Here is a 19528-nt window from a genome sequence, read left to right on the forward strand (position 1 = left end):
TGTATATTCTGCTTCTGTTCCTTGTCCCTCCCATCTTAGCATAGGGGGCTGGAGGGGTACAAGGCCTCCCATGGCTCCCAGATTCTTCTCATTTTAGAATTAGCTCCCAGGGAGAGGACAGCCATACGTTCATACGCATAGTTAAGTTTAATTCTGTCCACCAACATTGTTGCCGTAGGACATAGGCCCGATTTCCACCCAGGAGCTATAAGTGCCCTGGCTGCCATGGCGATATGTGCCACCAGTGCCCTTTCATAAAAAGTTATTCCCGGTGGGAACTCCAACCAAAGATACACCTCACGGTCCCCTGGGACTCTAATGTGGAGGCCCTCCACTAGCTTTGCTGCTGCTTCCCATAGGGGTCGAATCACTCTACAGTCCCACCATACATGTAACATGGTGCCCCTTTCTAGGCTACACCTCCAGCATGTTGCCGTTGTTGTTTTGTATATATGACTGAGCCTATCTGGTGTAAGATACCAACGGTAAAGGAGCTTTCGGTGCGCTTCTATGTGGGAATAGCATCTAGTGACACCCCTTCGTGTGTTTAGCCTCTTGATCCATCTCTCCTGTGTGACTGTCTCCCCCGTTTATTTTTCCCACTGTGACACTGTGGCGGAACCAACCTCGCCACTGAGAACTGGAGAAGCCTGGTTGCTAGCCTCCTGCCCAGTGATTATGGTCCCTGGGAGATCTTGCCCTTTAAGGGACTGAATTGGGGCTTATGGACTGCTACCATAATGTACTGACCCTTTAAGAACTACTTTTGGGCAGGTGGATTGTATTATACTGTCCCTAGCTCTTTAAATACTTTGGGGACAGATTGGTACTTTTGTATATGGCACTTTGGACACATTCGAAGCTGTCGAAGCTGTCGAAGTTACCGAAGTTACCGAAGTTGTCGGTATCGGACAAAGGACCACGTGGCGGCGGCCATTTTAACTTCGAACACTGCCGACCCTTAACATCAACTCCACTTCGACACTTCGACTAAAGTCGAAGTACAGGCACACTTCGAATGGGACTTAGCCGTTTTTATGCCAGGAATTGACCGACCGCACAGCCCAAATCTATGGAACTGTTTTGGGCAAGAAAATGTGCTTGCGGTCGGTCATAAAAGGACTTCCGTGTAACTTTTGATCCACTGGAGGGATTTGCCTGAATTTTGGAAGTGCAATTTTGGAAGTTTAAAGTATGCTGAGTCTGAATATGTTATTTGTATGTGAATGTGATGTATGGTTTTGAAGTTATAGATATTGTGTAAAAGTTATGTTTTAAACTGTATAATAAGTGGATTATCTCTCAGGCCAAGGGGAGGGGATGTGTGGGTTGTACCATATCTTGGATTGGTTATTTATGCCTCCCCCTGGGTGTGGCCTGTATGTGTGAAATGGAAATAAAAGCCAGGCTGGATGAGCCAGTCCTCAGTTCCTGTTTTACCCTCAAAGTGATGTGTCGTCTCATTATTGGGGGGAAGGATTTATTGCATGCTGTTCCAGTTGACTGCTAGGAGTACAAGCCTATTCGTATGGTTCCTATTCAATGGTCTACAGCATTCATATGCTTGGGAGAATTTAAAAGGTTTTCTCGGATTCAGTGTTCGTGTGTCTCCAGTCGGGAGAATGGTGTTTGCAGTAGCTGCCTGTGCATCTGTAAAGGGGATTATCGCCTAAACTGGGTTTTATCCTCTTGTAAGTGAAACGGTCCGTTACAGACACCATGGCCATGTTGGCCTGGGCCTTAGGGGCCGCAAGGGCTCTATAACAGCTAGATAGGAGCTTAGGTTGCAATGGGGCCATCCAGCACAAGGCTAGTAAGGATTGTAGTTCTTTGCCTGCAGGGGTAGTGTCGAGCGTTGCGTAATTAGTATGTGATAGTAGTATGCTTTTAATCTGGAGATACGAAAATGTAAATTTGGACGGCAATTTGTATTTCTCCTGTAGTGTCGGGAACGGGATCAGTGTGCCTCCCGTAATCAATTGGGATAACTTTGTTATGCCTTGATTCACCCATGTTGTTATGGGGAGCTCCGGGGAAACCGCCTTTAGTGCTGCCAACGGCGCCAATCTGTGGTATTTGGTGGGTCCGCTTCTCATGTTGTTGAGTATGTCCCAAACGGCTAGAGATGCCGCTGTAGTAGGGTATAAGGGGAGGGGGGGTTTATTTCTCAGTATTGGGGGGGTCCACATGTGTGCTGTCAAAATGTCCCCATCTCTCTCCATGTCCACCCACCCTAGCCGGCCACTTGGTGCGTTGAGGTTAATGGCCGGGGCCAGAAGAGCAGCTCTGCTGTATGTCCACACCTGAGGGACGCCCATGCCACCCTCCGCGTATGGTCTCTGTAATACCTCCTTCGCTACTCTGGCTCTGCTTTTATGCCATATAAAATCCATGAAGAGCATCTGCACTTTGTCACAGTAACTTTTAGGGGTTCGGAGAGGTATCATCCTAAATATATATAGCAACTTAGGCAGGGAGATCGTCTTGAGGGCATTTATACGACCAGACCAGGAGATTCTCGTTTTCCCTCCATTTGTCTAGTTCCTGTCTCATTGTTGTCAGCACATGGTAGTGATTTAATTTTATCAGTGTTGCTATGGATTTAGTTATTCTCACTCCCAGGTAGACTACGTAATCGTCTCTCCAGTCAAATTGGAAGTGACCCGATAAGGTCGCTTGCCTGTGATATGGTATGTTAATCGGGAGAGCTTGCGTTTTACCAGTGTTAAATTTGTAATAGGAGAGTGCTCCAAAAACTGACAGCAGTTCCATCAGCCGTGGGAGGGATGTTTCAGGGCTGGATAATGTTAGAATGATATTGTCCGCGAACAGTGAGAGTTTGTGGGTCTGATCTCCGACTAATATACCTTTTATGTCTGGGGAGTCTCGTATGTGCTGGGCTAGAGGCTCCAGGCATAGAATGAACAAGAGCGGGGATAGGGGGCATCCCTGCCTAGTACCATTTGTTATGTCAAATGTGGGGGATATAAAACCAGCATTGGAAACGCTCATCACCTCCATCATGTATTGCCAATTTAATCTGTCGAAGGCCTTTTCCGCGTCCATCACCAAGAGAAGGTCTTCTCTTGACTGCACCTGTATGTGGTGGAGCACATTTAAGAGGTGTCTCGAATTGTCTGAGCCCTGTCTTCCTTTAATAAAGCCAGATTGGTTATAGTGAATGAGTTTTGGTAAAAGCGGGCTTAGTCTCTCTGCTATGATTTTGGCATACATTTTTGTGTCTGTGTTTAACAGTGATATTGGTCTAAAATTTGCGCATACAGTTGGTGTTTTGCCTGGTTTGGGTAGGGTGACTATGTGGGCCAGGAGCATCTCCTTTGGGAGGGATCCTTTCCGAAAGCAGGTATTAAATACCTCCATTAAGTGTGCGCTTAATTGTGTTTGGAAAGTTTTGTAATAGAGCATTGGCAGGCCATCCGGCCCTGGGCTCTTGGCCGATGGTAGGGCTGTTATATGTTTTTGTACTTCCTCTATTGTAATAGGTTTGGTAAGGTCTTGCATATCTTCCTCTTGTATCTTTGGTAACTGTGTCGTTTCTAGGAAGTCATGTATCTGTTGTACTGTTGGGACATTATTATTGGAGTCTTCTTTGAGATTATATAATGTGCTGTAGTATTTAGCAAATTCTTGTACAATTTTGTCTGGATTAAGAATTTTGTCCCCACTTGTTGTGTGGAGGAATTCTATCCTCGTAGCTTGTGCCCTTTTTTTTTTAGTTGGGAGGCTAAAAGAGCTCCTGCCCTATTGCCCAGTTCAAAATGACGCTGCTTAAATCTGCGGAATAGGAAGTTGGTTTTGGCTAGTTCTAAATCTGACAACTGACGTTGTACATCTTTTAAGTCTAGTGCCTGTTGAGGTGATGTTGGGGGCTGTTTTGTTAGGAGAGGAGATCTCTGTCAGCTTTTTAGTTAAACCTAGGTATTTGTTAAGTCTCTGGGTTTTCTCAAAGCTAGCGTGTTTTATCAGTACATCCCGTATGTAGGCTTTGTGTGCTAACCAAAGTGAATCAGGCCTAGTGTCAGGTAGCTTATTAGTGTCGAAGTATAAGTTCTGTTCGTTTTGAATATCTGTAATTGTATTTGGATTGGTGAGCAAGTGCTCGTTCATGCGCCAAGAGCCTCTGCCCCTAGTGGGGAATTGCTCTCCCAGCTGTAGCATTACTGCCGCATGGTCCGACCATGTAATAAGTCCCACCTCGGTCGACTGTACCCTTAGAATCATTGAGCTATGAATGAGGAATCTGTCAATTCGGGACTAGGAATTATAGACAGGGGAATGGAATGTATAGTCCCTTTCCCTAGGGTGCATTACTCTCCACGGATCCATGTATCCCTGAGTCAGTAGGATTTGGTTCAGTTTTCGTGTTGTAGAGCGTCTATGAAGCGTCGTGTTATGTGTCACTTCCCTTGAGGACGTAACGTCCATCTGTTCATCTAGGATAAAATTTGTGTCCCCTCCTATTATCACTTTCCCCATTCTCCACCTGTCCACCTTATCATATATCCTCTCCAGAAAGGCCGGTTGGTCAGTGTGCGGGCCATAGATGTTAACTAACGTGTATTGTGCATTATTGAAATCTCCCATGCTTATCCACATGTTTTGCCACCAGGGTGAAAGCTACGTCTTTACGAAGGAGGATAGAGACACCTCTTTTCTTTGTTGCGTAGCAAGCATGGAAATCTATCGGGAATTGAGGGGAGTTGAATTTGGGACGGTGTCCCCATTTGAAGTGGGTCTCCTGAAAGAACACTATGTGTGCTCGTGCCCTTTTTGCCTCTTGTAATGCTAGACGCCTTTTATGAGGGGAGTTTAGCCCTTTTACGTTGAGCGAAAAAATATTAAGCACCATTGGTGGGATTAAGTCTGTTTTCTGTGCCCAGGGACCCTCGGTGACCCAGAATGTTCCCAGCGAGCCATTTTAACTTTCTCCACCTTTCATTATAAACATCAACCATTGTTGTATCCCCGCATTTAGAGGTCATGACAATAAGAAAAACATAAAATACATAAAAGCAAACATGAACTATGTACAAATCTCCCCATACTCCAGACAACCTCCAAATGGAGCTACCTGAGTAAGAACCCGGGAGAAAAAAGGAGATGCATCGCGACTGGGTCGCCCTGGCTTGGCCCATCGTTGAGCCTGGTGAAAGCGTGAGCGGATCAGATTAAGAAAAAGTGCATTTATGCACGGCCCCATTCTCGCCCCCCTCATCAACGGACTACATGGGGTCAATGAGGACTAGTCATTGAGAACAACAGTATGATCAACAATTAATTGTTCATCCACATTTCTACTCCTATTCCTAGGAAGTTTTTTTTTTTTTTTTTAACTGAGCGAGAGTTTAGAATATGTAGAGATGGATAGATATGTCATGAGTGAGAGAGCAATAGGATTATTGCAAAGTTTGTACAATACTGCACCCAGTCTGTAGTCAGCCTGCAGCTCTGTGGCGTGTGCTGAAATCGAGTTTCGGCATCTTGGGCTCATGGATCACTTGGCTGTTGCAGCTCTCTGCCAGTTCCCCGTAGAACGGTTCAATGTTGGTTCCGGATGATGGTTCTGTTTGTACCTGTATGTTCGACTGCCCCAGCAGTTTGCGACCCTCCTCTGGTGTGGAGACCACTTTGTCTGTGCCGTTTTTTGTGGATAATAAGACGCGTGGGAAAGCCCCACTTGTATGGGATTTGTGCTTCCCTTAGTGCTTTTGTTATGTTGCCAAATGACCGCCTCTTGGCTAGTGTAGTAGGGGACAGGTCCGCAAAAAGCTGCAGGCCCGGATATTTGCCCGCCAGTTTCGCCGTGTCCCTGGCCACCTGCATCAATCTGTCTTTGGTAGCATAGAAGTGGACCCGGACAATGGCGTCCCTTGGGACTGTGGCAGGGATGTTCCTGGGTTTTTGCAGCCTATGAGCCCTGTCAATCTCCAATACCTGGGCTGTGGCATCTGGGAGCAGGGTTTGGAATAGTTGGTGTATATATGCCTTTAAGTCTGGCGTTTTGACCTCTTCCGGAATGCCGCGCAGGCGGATATTATTCCTGCGGGACCTGTCCTCCATATCCGTGAGTTTTGATTGCATCGCTTGTAACTGTGTGGAGAAATCAGTATAGGCATCAGCTAGTGTGTTATGTGCCTCTATTATCTCCTCCGTTTTATCCTCCAAGTGTGCTGTGCGTTCCCCTATAGCCTGCACTTCCCGCCTAATTTCCGCCGCCAATTTCTGGAAGTCTGACCTGATAGTGGATTTGAGGTCGTCCAGTAGCTTATGCAGGGTGGTATCTGCTACCGGGATTGCCGTGGTTAGTGAAATGGTGGTCAGATCACTTTGTTCTGACTCGCTGCGGTCTGATTCCGAGACCGGCGGGCGGGCTTCTCCGGCGCCATCTTGGGTGCGCTTACTCGGCGACGCCAGGGCTGATATCTGTAGCGATGGGGTCCTGGATTTCTTTTCCATGCCGCCTTGCTTGTCATGACACCGGGAGTCTTGTGCAGTGTTTTGCGAGGTTTTGTCTCTCGTTTGTTGGGTGGAATCACGTTGTGTTTGCCATTTCTCGGTGGAGCTCCGAAGCCGTGCAACCGTCTACATGTGCGTCCTAGCCACGCCCCCAAACAAATTTTTTAAAAACATTGAGATCAACTCATGAATCATTAAAAAAATGGAGACAAGTTAAACTATCCTGGTGGGGAAGAATTAACCTGATTAATTAGTATTTTCTCCCCAAATGGTCTTATCTCTTTCGTATGATCCCACTGACAATGCCCCAACCATGGTTAGCTATGATACAACGAGATATAAATAATTTTATATGGAAAGGAAAAAGGCCAAGAATGAATAAAAAACTTTTGATGCAGAAGAGTAGGAATGGAGGTATAAACTTTCCAAATGTGAATATTACCTATTTAGCTAATATGATGTTCCATATATATAAGACGCAACTCATAAGTTCTGAGGAAGAGGGCTGGTATCAACTAGAAATGGAGATGTCAGAAATGGAAAAATTGTATCAATTGATTTGGTTAACTAATCGAGAAAGAAAGAAAGAATTAAGAAAGTTTGTACTTCAAATAATTGTCTGAAATCAATCTTGCTGGAATGGGAAAGGCTGAGGATTAGTAGCGGAATAGGTAATAAAATATTGGGAAACTCTAACTTTAGTATTATTCAGTTAAGGATGAAAGATATTAATACAAGTGAGTGGATAGGGAAAGGTATTAATTACATAAATCAAATTATATTAGGAGATAAGATCAAGTCGTTTGAGAACTTGATACAAGAATTTTCGTTACCTAGGAAGGAGTGGTATAATTACTTAAGAATTAGAGGTTTCATTAAACAATTTATGTTAGTTCGACCTATAGAGGGTATAGAAAATCTGACTGTTTTGTTAAATAATGAGAAAGTACCGCAAATAGCCTCAAAAGCAAGAAGTGCTCTTCTTCAAATTGAAGCACCAATTATGAATGTAAATATTCAGAAATGGAGTAAAGAACTAAATGTACAGATTTTTAAGACTGAATGGGATCAGGTGTTAATGCAAACAAGTAAAATAGTCCATTGTTTGAGGTACTTCTTGAGGTACTATTTAAATTAATGAACCGCTGGTATTTAGTTCCCACCAGAATGGCTAAAATGTATACCTCCAACTCTTCAATGTGCTGGCGATGTAATGAAACGGAAGGGACTTTCGGACATATTTGGTGGGAATGTAGCAAGGTGAAAAATCTGTGGTATATGACCTTTGAGACATTGGAATATATAATAGAGGGAAATATACCTAGGGGCCATCATAATGGTTTATTCCATTTAAATCTACAATCACTTCAATTTAGAGAAAGATTTATATATGTCCACTTTGTGGCAGCGGTAAAAATAATAATTGCTAGGAGTTGGAAGAGTAGTGTGAATTTTACACAGGTACAACTATACTCACAAGTCAAATATCAATTAACTATGGAGGCCTTAGGATACCAGACAAGCAAAATTAGAGATATTAGTAATTTTTGGAGGAAAAAAATGGAGAGTTTGGATATACAAGAATTACTTTTTTTTCTTTTTCTTTTTTTCTTTTGGTTTATTAAATTAAAAAGTAATAAAATAGAGGGTCCACTGTTATTCCCCAAGTGGAGTATGTAACGCATGTGAGTTTTTGTTTTTGTAATGTGAGTTTTATGTCTACTCTAATAATGAAGGTATATGAAGACAACTAGCCAACATTGTAGTGTTTTGTGTGTAAGTAAGAAATGGGGTTGTTTTATATGGTTAAACACAAAGCACTTGGATTTTAGAGAAAAGGGTTGGATAAAATACTGGCCTGTTTGGTAATCATGTTACTATGCTACATGGGTTAAATTTATGTGTTAACATTTCTGTTTACAAGAGAAGCGAGTTGGAATATTTACTATTGGGAATCTTGCAATATAATAATTATATATGTTATGTATTGTGAAGAAATTGGTTTATTTTTACTATTGTGGATGGAAATGTTTTGTATATGTGTGAAATAAAAATAAAATAAATTATTATAAAAAACAAAGAAACAAAATGTACAATAAAGAGTAATTCAAATAATAAGGTCAAACACCTTGAGTGGAATCGCCTAAACCACCTCATACACAAAATATACATACATAAGGTGGAGCTATGAGAGTAGAATGTAAAAATGATTATTAAATGTATTTATATACCAGCAGTAGAGTGGGTTGTTGTTTTTTTAATCATTCATTTTTTGTTGTCTGTTTTTTCATAGCTGTGGGATAGTTTAGTTAATATTCCTCTGATGCACGTTTCTTTATTACATTTAATTAACTTTATGTAAATAACAGATTTGCTGTTGCTGGCTTGCAGGTCATGGATTGTACAATGCCAATAATTGGAGAACACCAAGTGGAAGACAGACAGTTAATAGCAGATTTAGTGGTGAACAAAATGAATCAGATTTTACCAAAATCGCCAATACCTTCTCCTCAGAGACCAACTGCAACTCAACAGCCACAGGTAGGAGGGGAAATAAATCCAGCAAGCTGTGAGTACAATACGCTGCATGTTAAATGGGTTGTAGACTGTGTTATGAATAGAACAAACAACTGTGTATTGAATGAGCTGTGTTGTGTATAGGGAATGAACAAACTGTGTGTGGAATGGGCTGCGTGTGTATTGAACCGTGTGTGAAATGAGCTGTGGGTAGTGCTGCCTGTAGAAATTGCTTACTCCTTGCAAAATCATTTTGTGGGCCCCCTCTTCCTAACAACTATGCCCAGACTTGCACAAACATACAAACTCACAGACACATTTTCAGATATATGCATACATTAGATACACTCTTCCAGACACATACAAATACACACAGACATAAACACTGCTAGTCAGATACGTTCCCAGACACACTTCCACCAACACAGATTTAATTCAGCCTTTTAAGCAGGTAATTATATAACTAGGTTATAATGTCACAGTTTAACTTGTTAGTGTCAGGATCGGGACAGGGATCCAACACGCAGAGTACAAACAGGTACAGGATACGTATACCGGACCTTAGAATGGCCGGACTAACGTACGGAGAATATAGAGAATAGTCAAAGACAAGCCGAGGTCGAGGGAACGAGAAGACAGGTAAGCGAGGAACAAGCCGGGTCAAGGGTAACAGAGATAAACAGAGTAAGTCAAACAAGCCGGGTCAGAACCAAAGGGATAACAGAAATACAAGAGCACTGTGTGACTAGGCAGACTAGAACCACCACAGGGCAATGAGCAAATGGGAGAAGCAAGTTTAAATACCCTGGCTCGGAAGGGTAGACACACCTCCGACGAGTCCTGATTAGTCTCTGAAGGATTGAGTGACAGGTCGTTCCGGGCTGGCGTCATGACGTCGGTCTCCGGACGTCATGCTAGAAAAGGAAGTGAGTCCCTCGTGGCCGGCGTTTACGTGACCGGATGGACTGCGAGGAACAGAGGAAACAGCCCGTCCAGACGGATGGACGTCTAAGTCTCTACCTCTCTCGGAGGTAGAGACTTCAGGTACCCTGACAGTACCCCCCCTCTCAGATACGCCCACCGGGCCGAAGGAACCGGGACGAGATGGGAAGCGGGAGTGAAACGCCCTGCGGAGACGAGGAGCATGAACATCCTCCTGAGGTACCCAACTCCTCTCCTCAGGACCATATCCCTTCCAATCGACCAGATATTGTACTCTCCCCCGTGAGATTCGAGAATCGATAATAGAGTTAACCTCATACTCCTCCTGACCCTCCACCTGAACAGAGCGAGGAGAGGATGATGTGGAGGAAAATCTGTTACAGACTAGTGGTTTCAACAATGAAACATGAAATGAGTTAGGGATGCGTAAGGCAGTTGGAAGAGCTAGACGATACGCAACTGGGTTAATGCGAGTTAGCACCCTGTAAGGTCCAATATAACGAGGAGCGAACTTCATGGAAGGCACTTTTAAACGGATGTTTCTTGTACTCAACCATACTCTATCACCTGGAACAAACACCGGAGCCGCCCTTCTACGTTTATCAGCGTGTTTCTTAACCAGCATAGAATTGTGCAGAAGAATCTGTCGAGTCTGATCCCACAACTTCCTCAAATTGGCAACATGAACATCAACCGACGGCACCCCCTGGGAAGAAGAAGCCGAAGGGAGAATAGATGGATGAAAGCCATAATTCATGAAGAAGGGGCTTGAACGAGTAGAATCACAAACGAGATTGTTGTGTGCAAACTCCTCCCAAGGAATCAAACCAACCCAATCGTCCTGGTGTTCGGAAACAAAACAACGTAAATATTGTTCAATCTTTTGGTTGGTGCGTTCAGCAGCTCCGTTAGACTGAGGATGATAGGCAGAAGAGAAATTCAATTTGATACCCAGTTGAGAGCAGAAGGACCTCCAAAAACGGGAAACAAATTGGGAACCTCTGTCAGATACAATTTGGGAGGGTATCCCATGTAATCGAAAAATCTCCCTTGCGAATATCTCCGCCAATTCGGGAGAAGACGGGAGTTTAGGCAGAGGAACGAAGTGAGCCATCTTGGTGAATCTGTCAACCACGGTGAGGATAACAGTCTGTTTTTTAGAGATAGGTAAATCGACAATAAAGTCCATAGCCAAACAGGACCATGGCTTCTCTGGAACCTCTAAGGGGTGCAGAAATCCACAGGGAAGGGTATGAGGTTGCTTGGTCTTAGTACAAACCTCACATGCACCGATGAAATCTTTAATATCCTTCCGTAAATCAGGCCACCAGAAGTCCTTAGAGATCAAAGCACATGTCTTGCGAATACCAGGATGTCCAGCCACCTTGCTGTTGTGGAAACATTGCAACAGTTCCAGTTGAAGAACAGGAGGAACGAAACGTCGACCTTCAGGAGTCTGTTTAGGAGCTAGATGTTGCAGTTTAATGATCTCGGCAAGTAACGGAGAGTGAATCCTGAGATTCGTGTTGGCGATAATATTGCATTTCGGAACTATAGAGGAAAGAAACGGTTCAGATATAGTAGAAGGTTCATATTGGCGAGACAAAGCATCGGCTTTGGAGTTCTTAGAACCAGGTCTATAAGTAAGCACATAATTGAAGTGGGTCAGGAATAAGGACCAACGAGCTTGTCTGGCGGACAGTCGCTTAGCTTCCCCAATATAAGACAAGTTCTTGTGATCCGTTAAAATAGTAACAGGATGTAAGGTCCCCTCCAATAAATGTCTCCACTCCTTTAAGGCCATAATGACCGCTAAGAGTTCCCTGTCGCCAATGTCATATCTACTTTCAGGACCAGACAGTTTCTTAGAAAAAAAACCACAAGGGTGTAGTGGTTTATCCACCCCTAACCTTTGCGACAGAACAGCCCCTACGCCTGTCTCAGAGGCATCGACCTCGAGTAGGAACGGCAGAGTCGTATCAGGATGGACTAGAATTGGAGCAGAAGCAAAAAGATCCTTGAGAGTCTTGAAAGCAGCGAGAGCTTCATTAGACCAAGTCTTAGTGTCAACCCCCTGTCTGGTCATATTGGTAATAGGTGCAATAATAGAAGAGTATCCCTTAATGAAGCGCCTATAATAATTGGAGAAACCAATAAACCTCTGAATAGCCTTGAGTCCCTTAGGCAAAGGCCACTCTAAAATGGACTGGAGTTTGTCAGGGTCCATCTTAAAGCCTTCCCCAGAAATCACGTATCCAAGAAAGTCTATCTGAGACTGGTCAAAGCTACATTTCTCCAATTTACAGTATAAGCCATGTTGCAGGAGTTTGTGTAATACCTTTCTGACCTGTCTGTGGTGGGTCTCAACCTCTCTAGAGTGTATCAGTATGTCATCCAGGTATACAATAACACAATCATGTTGAAATTCCCTAAGAACCTCATTAATCAAATCCTGAAATACTGCAGGTGCGTTACAAAGACCAAAAGGCATGACCGTGTATTCATAATGCCCATAACGGGTATTGAACGCTGTCATCCACTCGTGTCCTTGCTGGATTCTCACCAAGTTATATGCTCCTCTGAGGTCCAACTTAGTGAAAATTTTAGAGCCTTTCAGATGATCAAACAGCTCGGTAATCAAGGGAATCGGATAGGCATCTCTGATGGTTATCTTATTCAAACCTCGGTAATCGTATGCAAGGTCTTAGTGAACCATCCTTCTTTTTAACAAAAAAAAAACCAGCCCCGGCAGGAGAAGAAGATCTCCTAATGAATCCCTTGTCTAGATTCTCCCGAATATACTCCTCTAGAACTGAATTCTCCTTAGTGGATAGGGGGTATACATTGCCCCTCGGAGGCATGGTACCAGGTAGTAAGTTAATTTTACAATCAAAGGTCCTGTGTGGAGGTAGAGTATCAGCATTCTTTTTGTCGAATACTGCTTTTAAGTCTAGGTACAGGGGCGGTATCTGTATCTCTGTAGACTGGGTAGAACTACCTGGTGTGTTAATTACACCCAATGGGGAAACCCTCCGTAAACAATTCTCCTGGCAACCCTGGCCCCATGAGAGTATCTCCCCTAACTCGCAATCAATAATAGGGTTATGTCTTTTTAACCATGGGTAACCCAGGACTATGGGAACAGAAGGGGATGAAATAAGCATAAGTGATAAGTTTTCCTCGTGTAAGATACCAACAGTTAAGCTAACTGGGATGGTCTCACGAGAGATAACAGGCTCAAGTAAAGGTCTACCATCTATGGCCTCAACGGCCAAGGGTGTATCCCTTAACTGGGATGGGATAGTGTGTTTAGTAGCAAAGGCTTGATCGATAAAATTCTCAGCAGCACCGGAATCTATCAAAGCCATGGTCCTTAGTACTCCCCTTTCCCAAGTTAAAGAAACTGGTAGCAGAAGCCTGTGATCTTTATAATTATGCGTAGAGGACAAAATAGAAACACCCAAGGCCTGTCCTCTAGAGAAACTTAGGTGCGAGCGTTTCCCGAACGATTAGGACAATTCAGGCGTAGGTGACCTCTGACTCCACAATACATGCATAATCCCTCCCTTCTCCTGTACTGCCTCTCCTCCTCTGAGAGGCGAGTATTGCCTATCTGCATAGGTTCAGGACATAGTGAGGTAGTGGAATCAGGACTTTGAAATGCGGGAGCTAATTTAAATGAAGGTCTAAGGTTCCTCTCTCGAGTGTTCTGTCTCTCTCTTAAACGCTCATCAATACGAGAAATGAATGAAATGAAATCCTACAAATTTTCAGGAAGCTCTCTAGTAGCAACCTCGTCGAGGATTACATCTGATAGCCCATTCAAAAATACATCTATATATGCCTGCTCGTTCCACTTAACTTCTGCCGCCAAAGACCTGAACTCTAGTGCATAATCCACAAGAGTTCGGTTCTCTTGTCTCAGGCGCAACAGTAATCTAGCTGCATTGACCTTTCTACCAGGAGGGTCAAAAGTTCTTCTAAAGGCAGCTACAAAGGCATTATAATTATATACCAAAGGGTTATCATTCTCCCATAATGGGTTGGGCCATCTCAGAGCTTTCTCAATGAATAAGGTGATAATAAATCCAACCTTCGCCCTATCTGTAGGATAGGAGCGAGGTTGTAATTCAAAGTGGATACTGATCTGGTTAAGGAAACCACGACACTTCTCAGGTGAGCCACCATAACGTACTGGTGGTGTAATACGGGAAGAGGCACCTACAGTGGCTACCTCTAGGCCTGAGCTCACAGGAGAAATAGAAGTAGTACGCGTCTCCTCTGGCGGGTTATTAGCACGAGACAATAACGCCTGTAGTGCTAGCGCCATCTGATCCATTCTGTGCTCCATGGCTTCGAACCTAGGATCAGAAGGACCAAGCTGACTGTTTGTACTTGCAGGATCCATTGGCCCTGTCGTAATGTCAGGATCGGGACAGGGATCCAACACGCAGAGTACAAACAGGTACAGGATACGTATACCGGACCTTAGAATGGCCGGACTAACGTACGGAGAATATAGAGAATAGTCAAAGACAAGCCGAGGTCGAGGGAACGAGAAGACAGGTAAGCGAGGAACAAGCCGGGTCAAGGGTAACAGAGATAAACAGAGTAAGTCAAACAAGCCGGGTCAGAACCAAAGGGATAACAAAAATACAAGAGCACTGTGTGACTAGGCAGACTAGAACCACGACAGGGCAATGAGAAAATGGGAGAAGCAAGTTTAAATACCCTGGCTCGGAAGGGTAGACACGCCTCCGACGAGTCCTGATTAGTCTCTGAAGGATTGAGTGACAGGTCGTTCCGGGTTGGCGTCATGACGTCGGTCTCCGGACGTCATGCTAGAAAAGGAAGTGAGTCCCTCGCGGCCGGCGTTTACGTGACCGGATGGACCGCGAGGAACAGAGGAAACAGCCCGTCCGGACGGATGGACGTCTAAGTCTCTACCTCTCTCGGAGGTAGAGACTTCAGGTACCCTGACAGTTAGTTATAGAATTAAATAACTGTTTCACTTTTTAATGCCTCATGGGGGCAACTACTTCAGTGTTTATTATAAAACAAGGTTCTGGCAGGGCCTCTATGCACGAGACAAAGAGCATAACTAGACTTTTGTTTCAACAATATTTGGGCCCTCATCAGCAAAGTATAGCTGATAGCCCTTTAGACACAATAAGTAAAGAGTCCACAAAAGGATTACCTTTTGAGTTTGGGGGACCATCATTTTATTTAAAGAAAATAAAACAGAGAACCAAAGTCGAATGACATGCCACATTTTGGTAGCTTGCCCTTTAGTTGGTTCCAGCTCTATTCTCAAACAAGTTCTATCTTATGGAGTTCTAGTGGAAACACCAAATCATATGCAAATTATCCAGAACAGGATGTTAGAGAACTCTGAGAATGGACAAAATCTCAAACAAGTTTGAGTTTACTTACAGAAATTGGTTTCGTTTTACTATTGTGGATGGAAATGTTTTGTATATGTGTCAAATAAAAATAAAATAAATTATTTTAAGTTATTATAAGTTTGAGTTTACTTACAGAAATTGGTTTCTTTTTACTATTGTGGATGGAAATGTTTTGTATATATCATTTACATATCAAGCTGATCTCAACCCCAATGGCCATTCATAACTGAAATTGTAGAAGTGTTGAGAGATACAGCAACCCCAGACAATCTAGATATGGAAAAGCCATCCAGGCACAGGACAGATTAAATGGAACTTACTGAGGCAGTTTTTGTGTATAGATCATGCCTTTGCAGTCTCACTGCTAAATTCTCTGCCGTTTAACAGTTAAATCACTTTGTTGATGCAGCCCTATTGACACCTCCCTGCATGTGACTTGCACAGCTTTCCTAAACACATCCTGTAAAGTGAGAACTAATGTTTACACTTCCTTTATTGCCAATTCTGTTTACTTTGAAATGTCATATTTCCTGCACTGTTAATAAATTGCTAGGCCTTGCAGTAGCCTCCTGTGTGTGATTAAAGTTCAATTTACAAAACAGTAGATAAATTGTCTAAAGTAAGTTAATATCCGATTGAAAATGAAACTATTCTGTTTTCATGCAGGCTGTATCAGTCACAGCCAGGGGAGGCGTGGCTAGGGCTGCATGGATAGAAACAGAAGTGATTTTACTCGTACATGGCAGAAAATCGAGCAATAAGGGGCATGATCTATACACAAAACCTGCTTCATTAAGCTAAAGTTGTGTCTATATATATGCCTCTGCTTGCAGCGCAAGCTCTTATTTTTTCACATGGAAGCACTGAGCTACAATGCCCAAATAGCAGCACCTGCCTGGAACAAATATGAGCTAGAAACTGCTACATAGTCACATTCATATGTTCAGCTTAACATATGCATTTTAGTGCTGTAATAGAATCTGACTTGCTGTGGTTCTACAAGGTTTCATTCTGGACTCCAAATACCTTGAAGCAGTTGTTTTGGGGATATATGACAGTCTTGGCAGTCCCTCAGTCTAGTTTTCTTGTTGGATTAAAAGCAACCCATGGGACCCTTCTTTTGACCACATTCAGACCTAGCTGATACATTTACAATATTTTGACATTTGCACACTCAGCTAAGCTTTTTGTTTCTTATACCTCGGTGGACCTTAATTATAAATATACCTGTATATCTGATTTTACCAAGTTTGTTCTTGCTCTCAGGCCTGTAATAGCGTTTGTGACTCAAATGGCTGTGGAACCATATTTTTGTGTATTTTAGTGTGTATATTAAATAAAGTGTGTTAGTGTTGGTCAATAGATGTCTGATAGTGTGTGTCTATGAAAGAGTGTTAGAATGCATCTGAGTGTGTATCTATGTGTTTCATGAAGGGTATGTGCTAGGGTGTGTCTCTGTATGTACTCTGGTGTGCATCTGTGTGGTAGACTGTGTCTATGTGAATCCATGTGCTATTTTTGTGTGTGTTATAGTGTGTGATTGTGTTGTATGTTAGGTTAGTGTGAGGCATTGAATGCATTGGTAATTCTGGATGTGTATGTGTACTTTTTGAAAATGGCTGCTTATGTATGTGTTTCTAAGCATGTATGTTTGTGTGGATGAGTGGGAAACCACACAAGTATCCACTGATTGTAGAGGTGGCCCTGGGTAGAGGGGTCACCAGATAAATGCACCATTCACTGGAATGGCACATACTAAAATGTTGTCAACAGACCATCAGAATATGTATTTAGTTTCTGAAATCTTACAATATATTTTGGTTATGTATCTTTATTTACATTTATGACCACTACATGATTCAATTTATTACATATTTATTATAATTTTTTCTCATATAATTCAATATATTTCAAAAAATAAAAAATTATTGAAACAATTTGTATTCAATAACCCTCCATTGTATGTGTGTCCTTGAATTTATCTGTTTATTAATTACATTTGCAATGTTTTAAAGTAATTAAAAATAATACTCTAGTGCTAGTAATACAAATATGTATTCATTATTTTCATAATTCTATAATGTTAAACCAGATAGTTAGATTCAGACCACTCCTCCCCCGCCCCCATAAATACTTATGAACTCAGTCGATCCAAAGCTTCCACATAGGGAAACATTGGTGGACAAGTGGATATATGCACCAATTGACTAATTGCATCTCTATGGGGTGTGTTCAATGTCTCCATACAGAGCCTGCAGACACTGAACATTGCTTCTGCAATTTATGGAGAACCATATCCAGGAAGCCCTTATCATGGCTGTCCAAGAGACAGCCACTAGAGAAGGCATTAGGAAGCAATGCATACACTGCCTTTTCTCAGAAAAAAGCAGTGTACACTGCTGAGCCTGTGTATATTTTTAATCTTATTAGGTACTTGATTAACATGATGAAAGGTTCTCCGTAAAGTGCCACCATGTGTTATTTGCCTGAGAGTGGCACTTTAAATATTGTGTATCTATAGAAGGCAACTGGTGTCAGAAGAGTAGCTGGTTTAATTACGTTCTGGTGACACCTGGTGGTGATTCTTTTGTTAGAAACTACAATTTCTCCTGTATTGTTCTAAATTCATTGTGGTTGGTATACCCATTCTAATGCCAAGGCAAAATCTTTTTTTTTTTTTTATTCTATATGCAGCAGACTATTAGTATCTACTGTACGTGTGATTATTCATTTCTTGGGAGAATTAATCTATTGGGCTAATGTATCTATTTTTGAACAACATATTTGCTTGTCTCTCCTGTACCTTGATTCTTCCCCTTCCCCTCCATCAGGCCAGCGCTACCTTAAGAAGACAGCCTTAGGGCATAATTGCCCCTCAGCTGGCCCTTAGGGAGGGAGCTCTGTCTGACCATGGGCTGGTGAGAGAGAACAGGGCTTAAGGAGAGCTCAGAAAGGAATGCTCCTGGCCTGCTCTCCACAAAGTTGCATACCTGAAGCCTGAAGCATTGTCAGTGACTGCTGCGCCACTAGAGATTAGCATGTCCCCCTTCCTGGCCAAAATGTATGCAATAAGAAGGGAGTAATAGATTGTATTTTTAATAATAATAATAAAACATGAACTTGTTCCAACCCCCTTAAGGAAGACCAATTAAAATTCTATTTCACACACTCCTATACACAAAACATCCCTATCCAATCATTTTCTCACACACAACATGACATATACAAACACTACAGCCCCTATACACACACTACCATCATCTATAAACATCATGTATCATCTATACATCCCCTATGTATAGTAGTGGGGCTAATAGAGGGTGCATGATTTTCTTTTTTTTTTTTTAGGGGGGGAGGGGCATACCACTCCAGGCCTTCAACCTATATTTCCCCAAAATTGTCCCCACTTGTCACTGCACAATACCAACTCTACAGTCACATAGCCTAATCCCCATGTCAATTCACCCTCTCCATCCTTAATTTAGATTGCCACATTTCCCTGAAAATTAACCCTCTTCCTGCCCAAATTATATTTTGCCACATTTACCTGCCTATTAACAAGTCGCATCAAAATTTAAATTGAGGACATTCCCTTGCCAATTTACCCCCTCCTTCGCCTGAATAGGTGGGCACATTCCCCTTACCCCAACTAGATTTTCATTCTCCTTGCTATTCACACTCTGTGGGAGGGACCTATCCTGACTACAAATGTGCTGGACCTTCACATTCATTTTGTTTTATTTAGGCAGCTTGGTTATGTATAGTTGGAGAATTGTATTTACGCATACCGTATATACTCGAGTATAAGCCGAGTTTTTCAGCACATTTTTTGTGCTGAAAACCCCCAACTCGGCTTATAACCGAGTCAATGTCTGTATTATGGTAATTTACATTGCCATAATACAGACTGGGGGCTGGCAGAGAGCGCTTACCTCTCCTGCAGCTCCTGTCAGCTCCCTTCTCCTCCGCGCCGGTCCATTCAGCACCTCTGTCAGCTCCCAGTGTAAATCTCGCGAGAGCCGCGGGGTCATATTGCGGCTCTCGCGAGACTTACAGTGTGAGCTGACAGAGTAGATGCACGGACCAAGCACCACCCCTCCCCTACCCCCCCCCCCCACTGAACTGCCAATGCCACTGGACCACCAGGGAGTGATAGCCCCCCTCCCTGCCATGTATCAAGCAGGGAG

The 19528-nt window shown here is 43.0% G+C and overlaps 1 protein-coding gene across 1 annotated transcript in view; it reads left to right on the forward strand.

Moving 5' to 3' along the window:
• Positions 1-19528, forward strand: part of SYN2 (synapsin II) — a 341342-nt gene that overhangs the window by 257317 nt on the left and 64497 nt on the right. Inside the window, exon 11 of the mRNA XM_063426936.1 lies at positions 8869-9018. Within this exon, the coding sequence (XP_063283006.1) occupies positions 8869-9018 (150 nt within the window). The remainder of the gene's footprint in view (positions 1-8868; positions 9019-19528) is intronic.

This window comes from Pelobates fuscus, chromosome 7 (genome assembly GCF_036172605.1).
Source record: "Pelobates fuscus isolate aPelFus1 chromosome 7, aPelFus1.pri, whole genome shotgun sequence".
Lineage (NCBI taxonomy): Eukaryota > Metazoa > Chordata > Amphibia > Anura > Pelobatidae > Pelobates > Pelobates fuscus.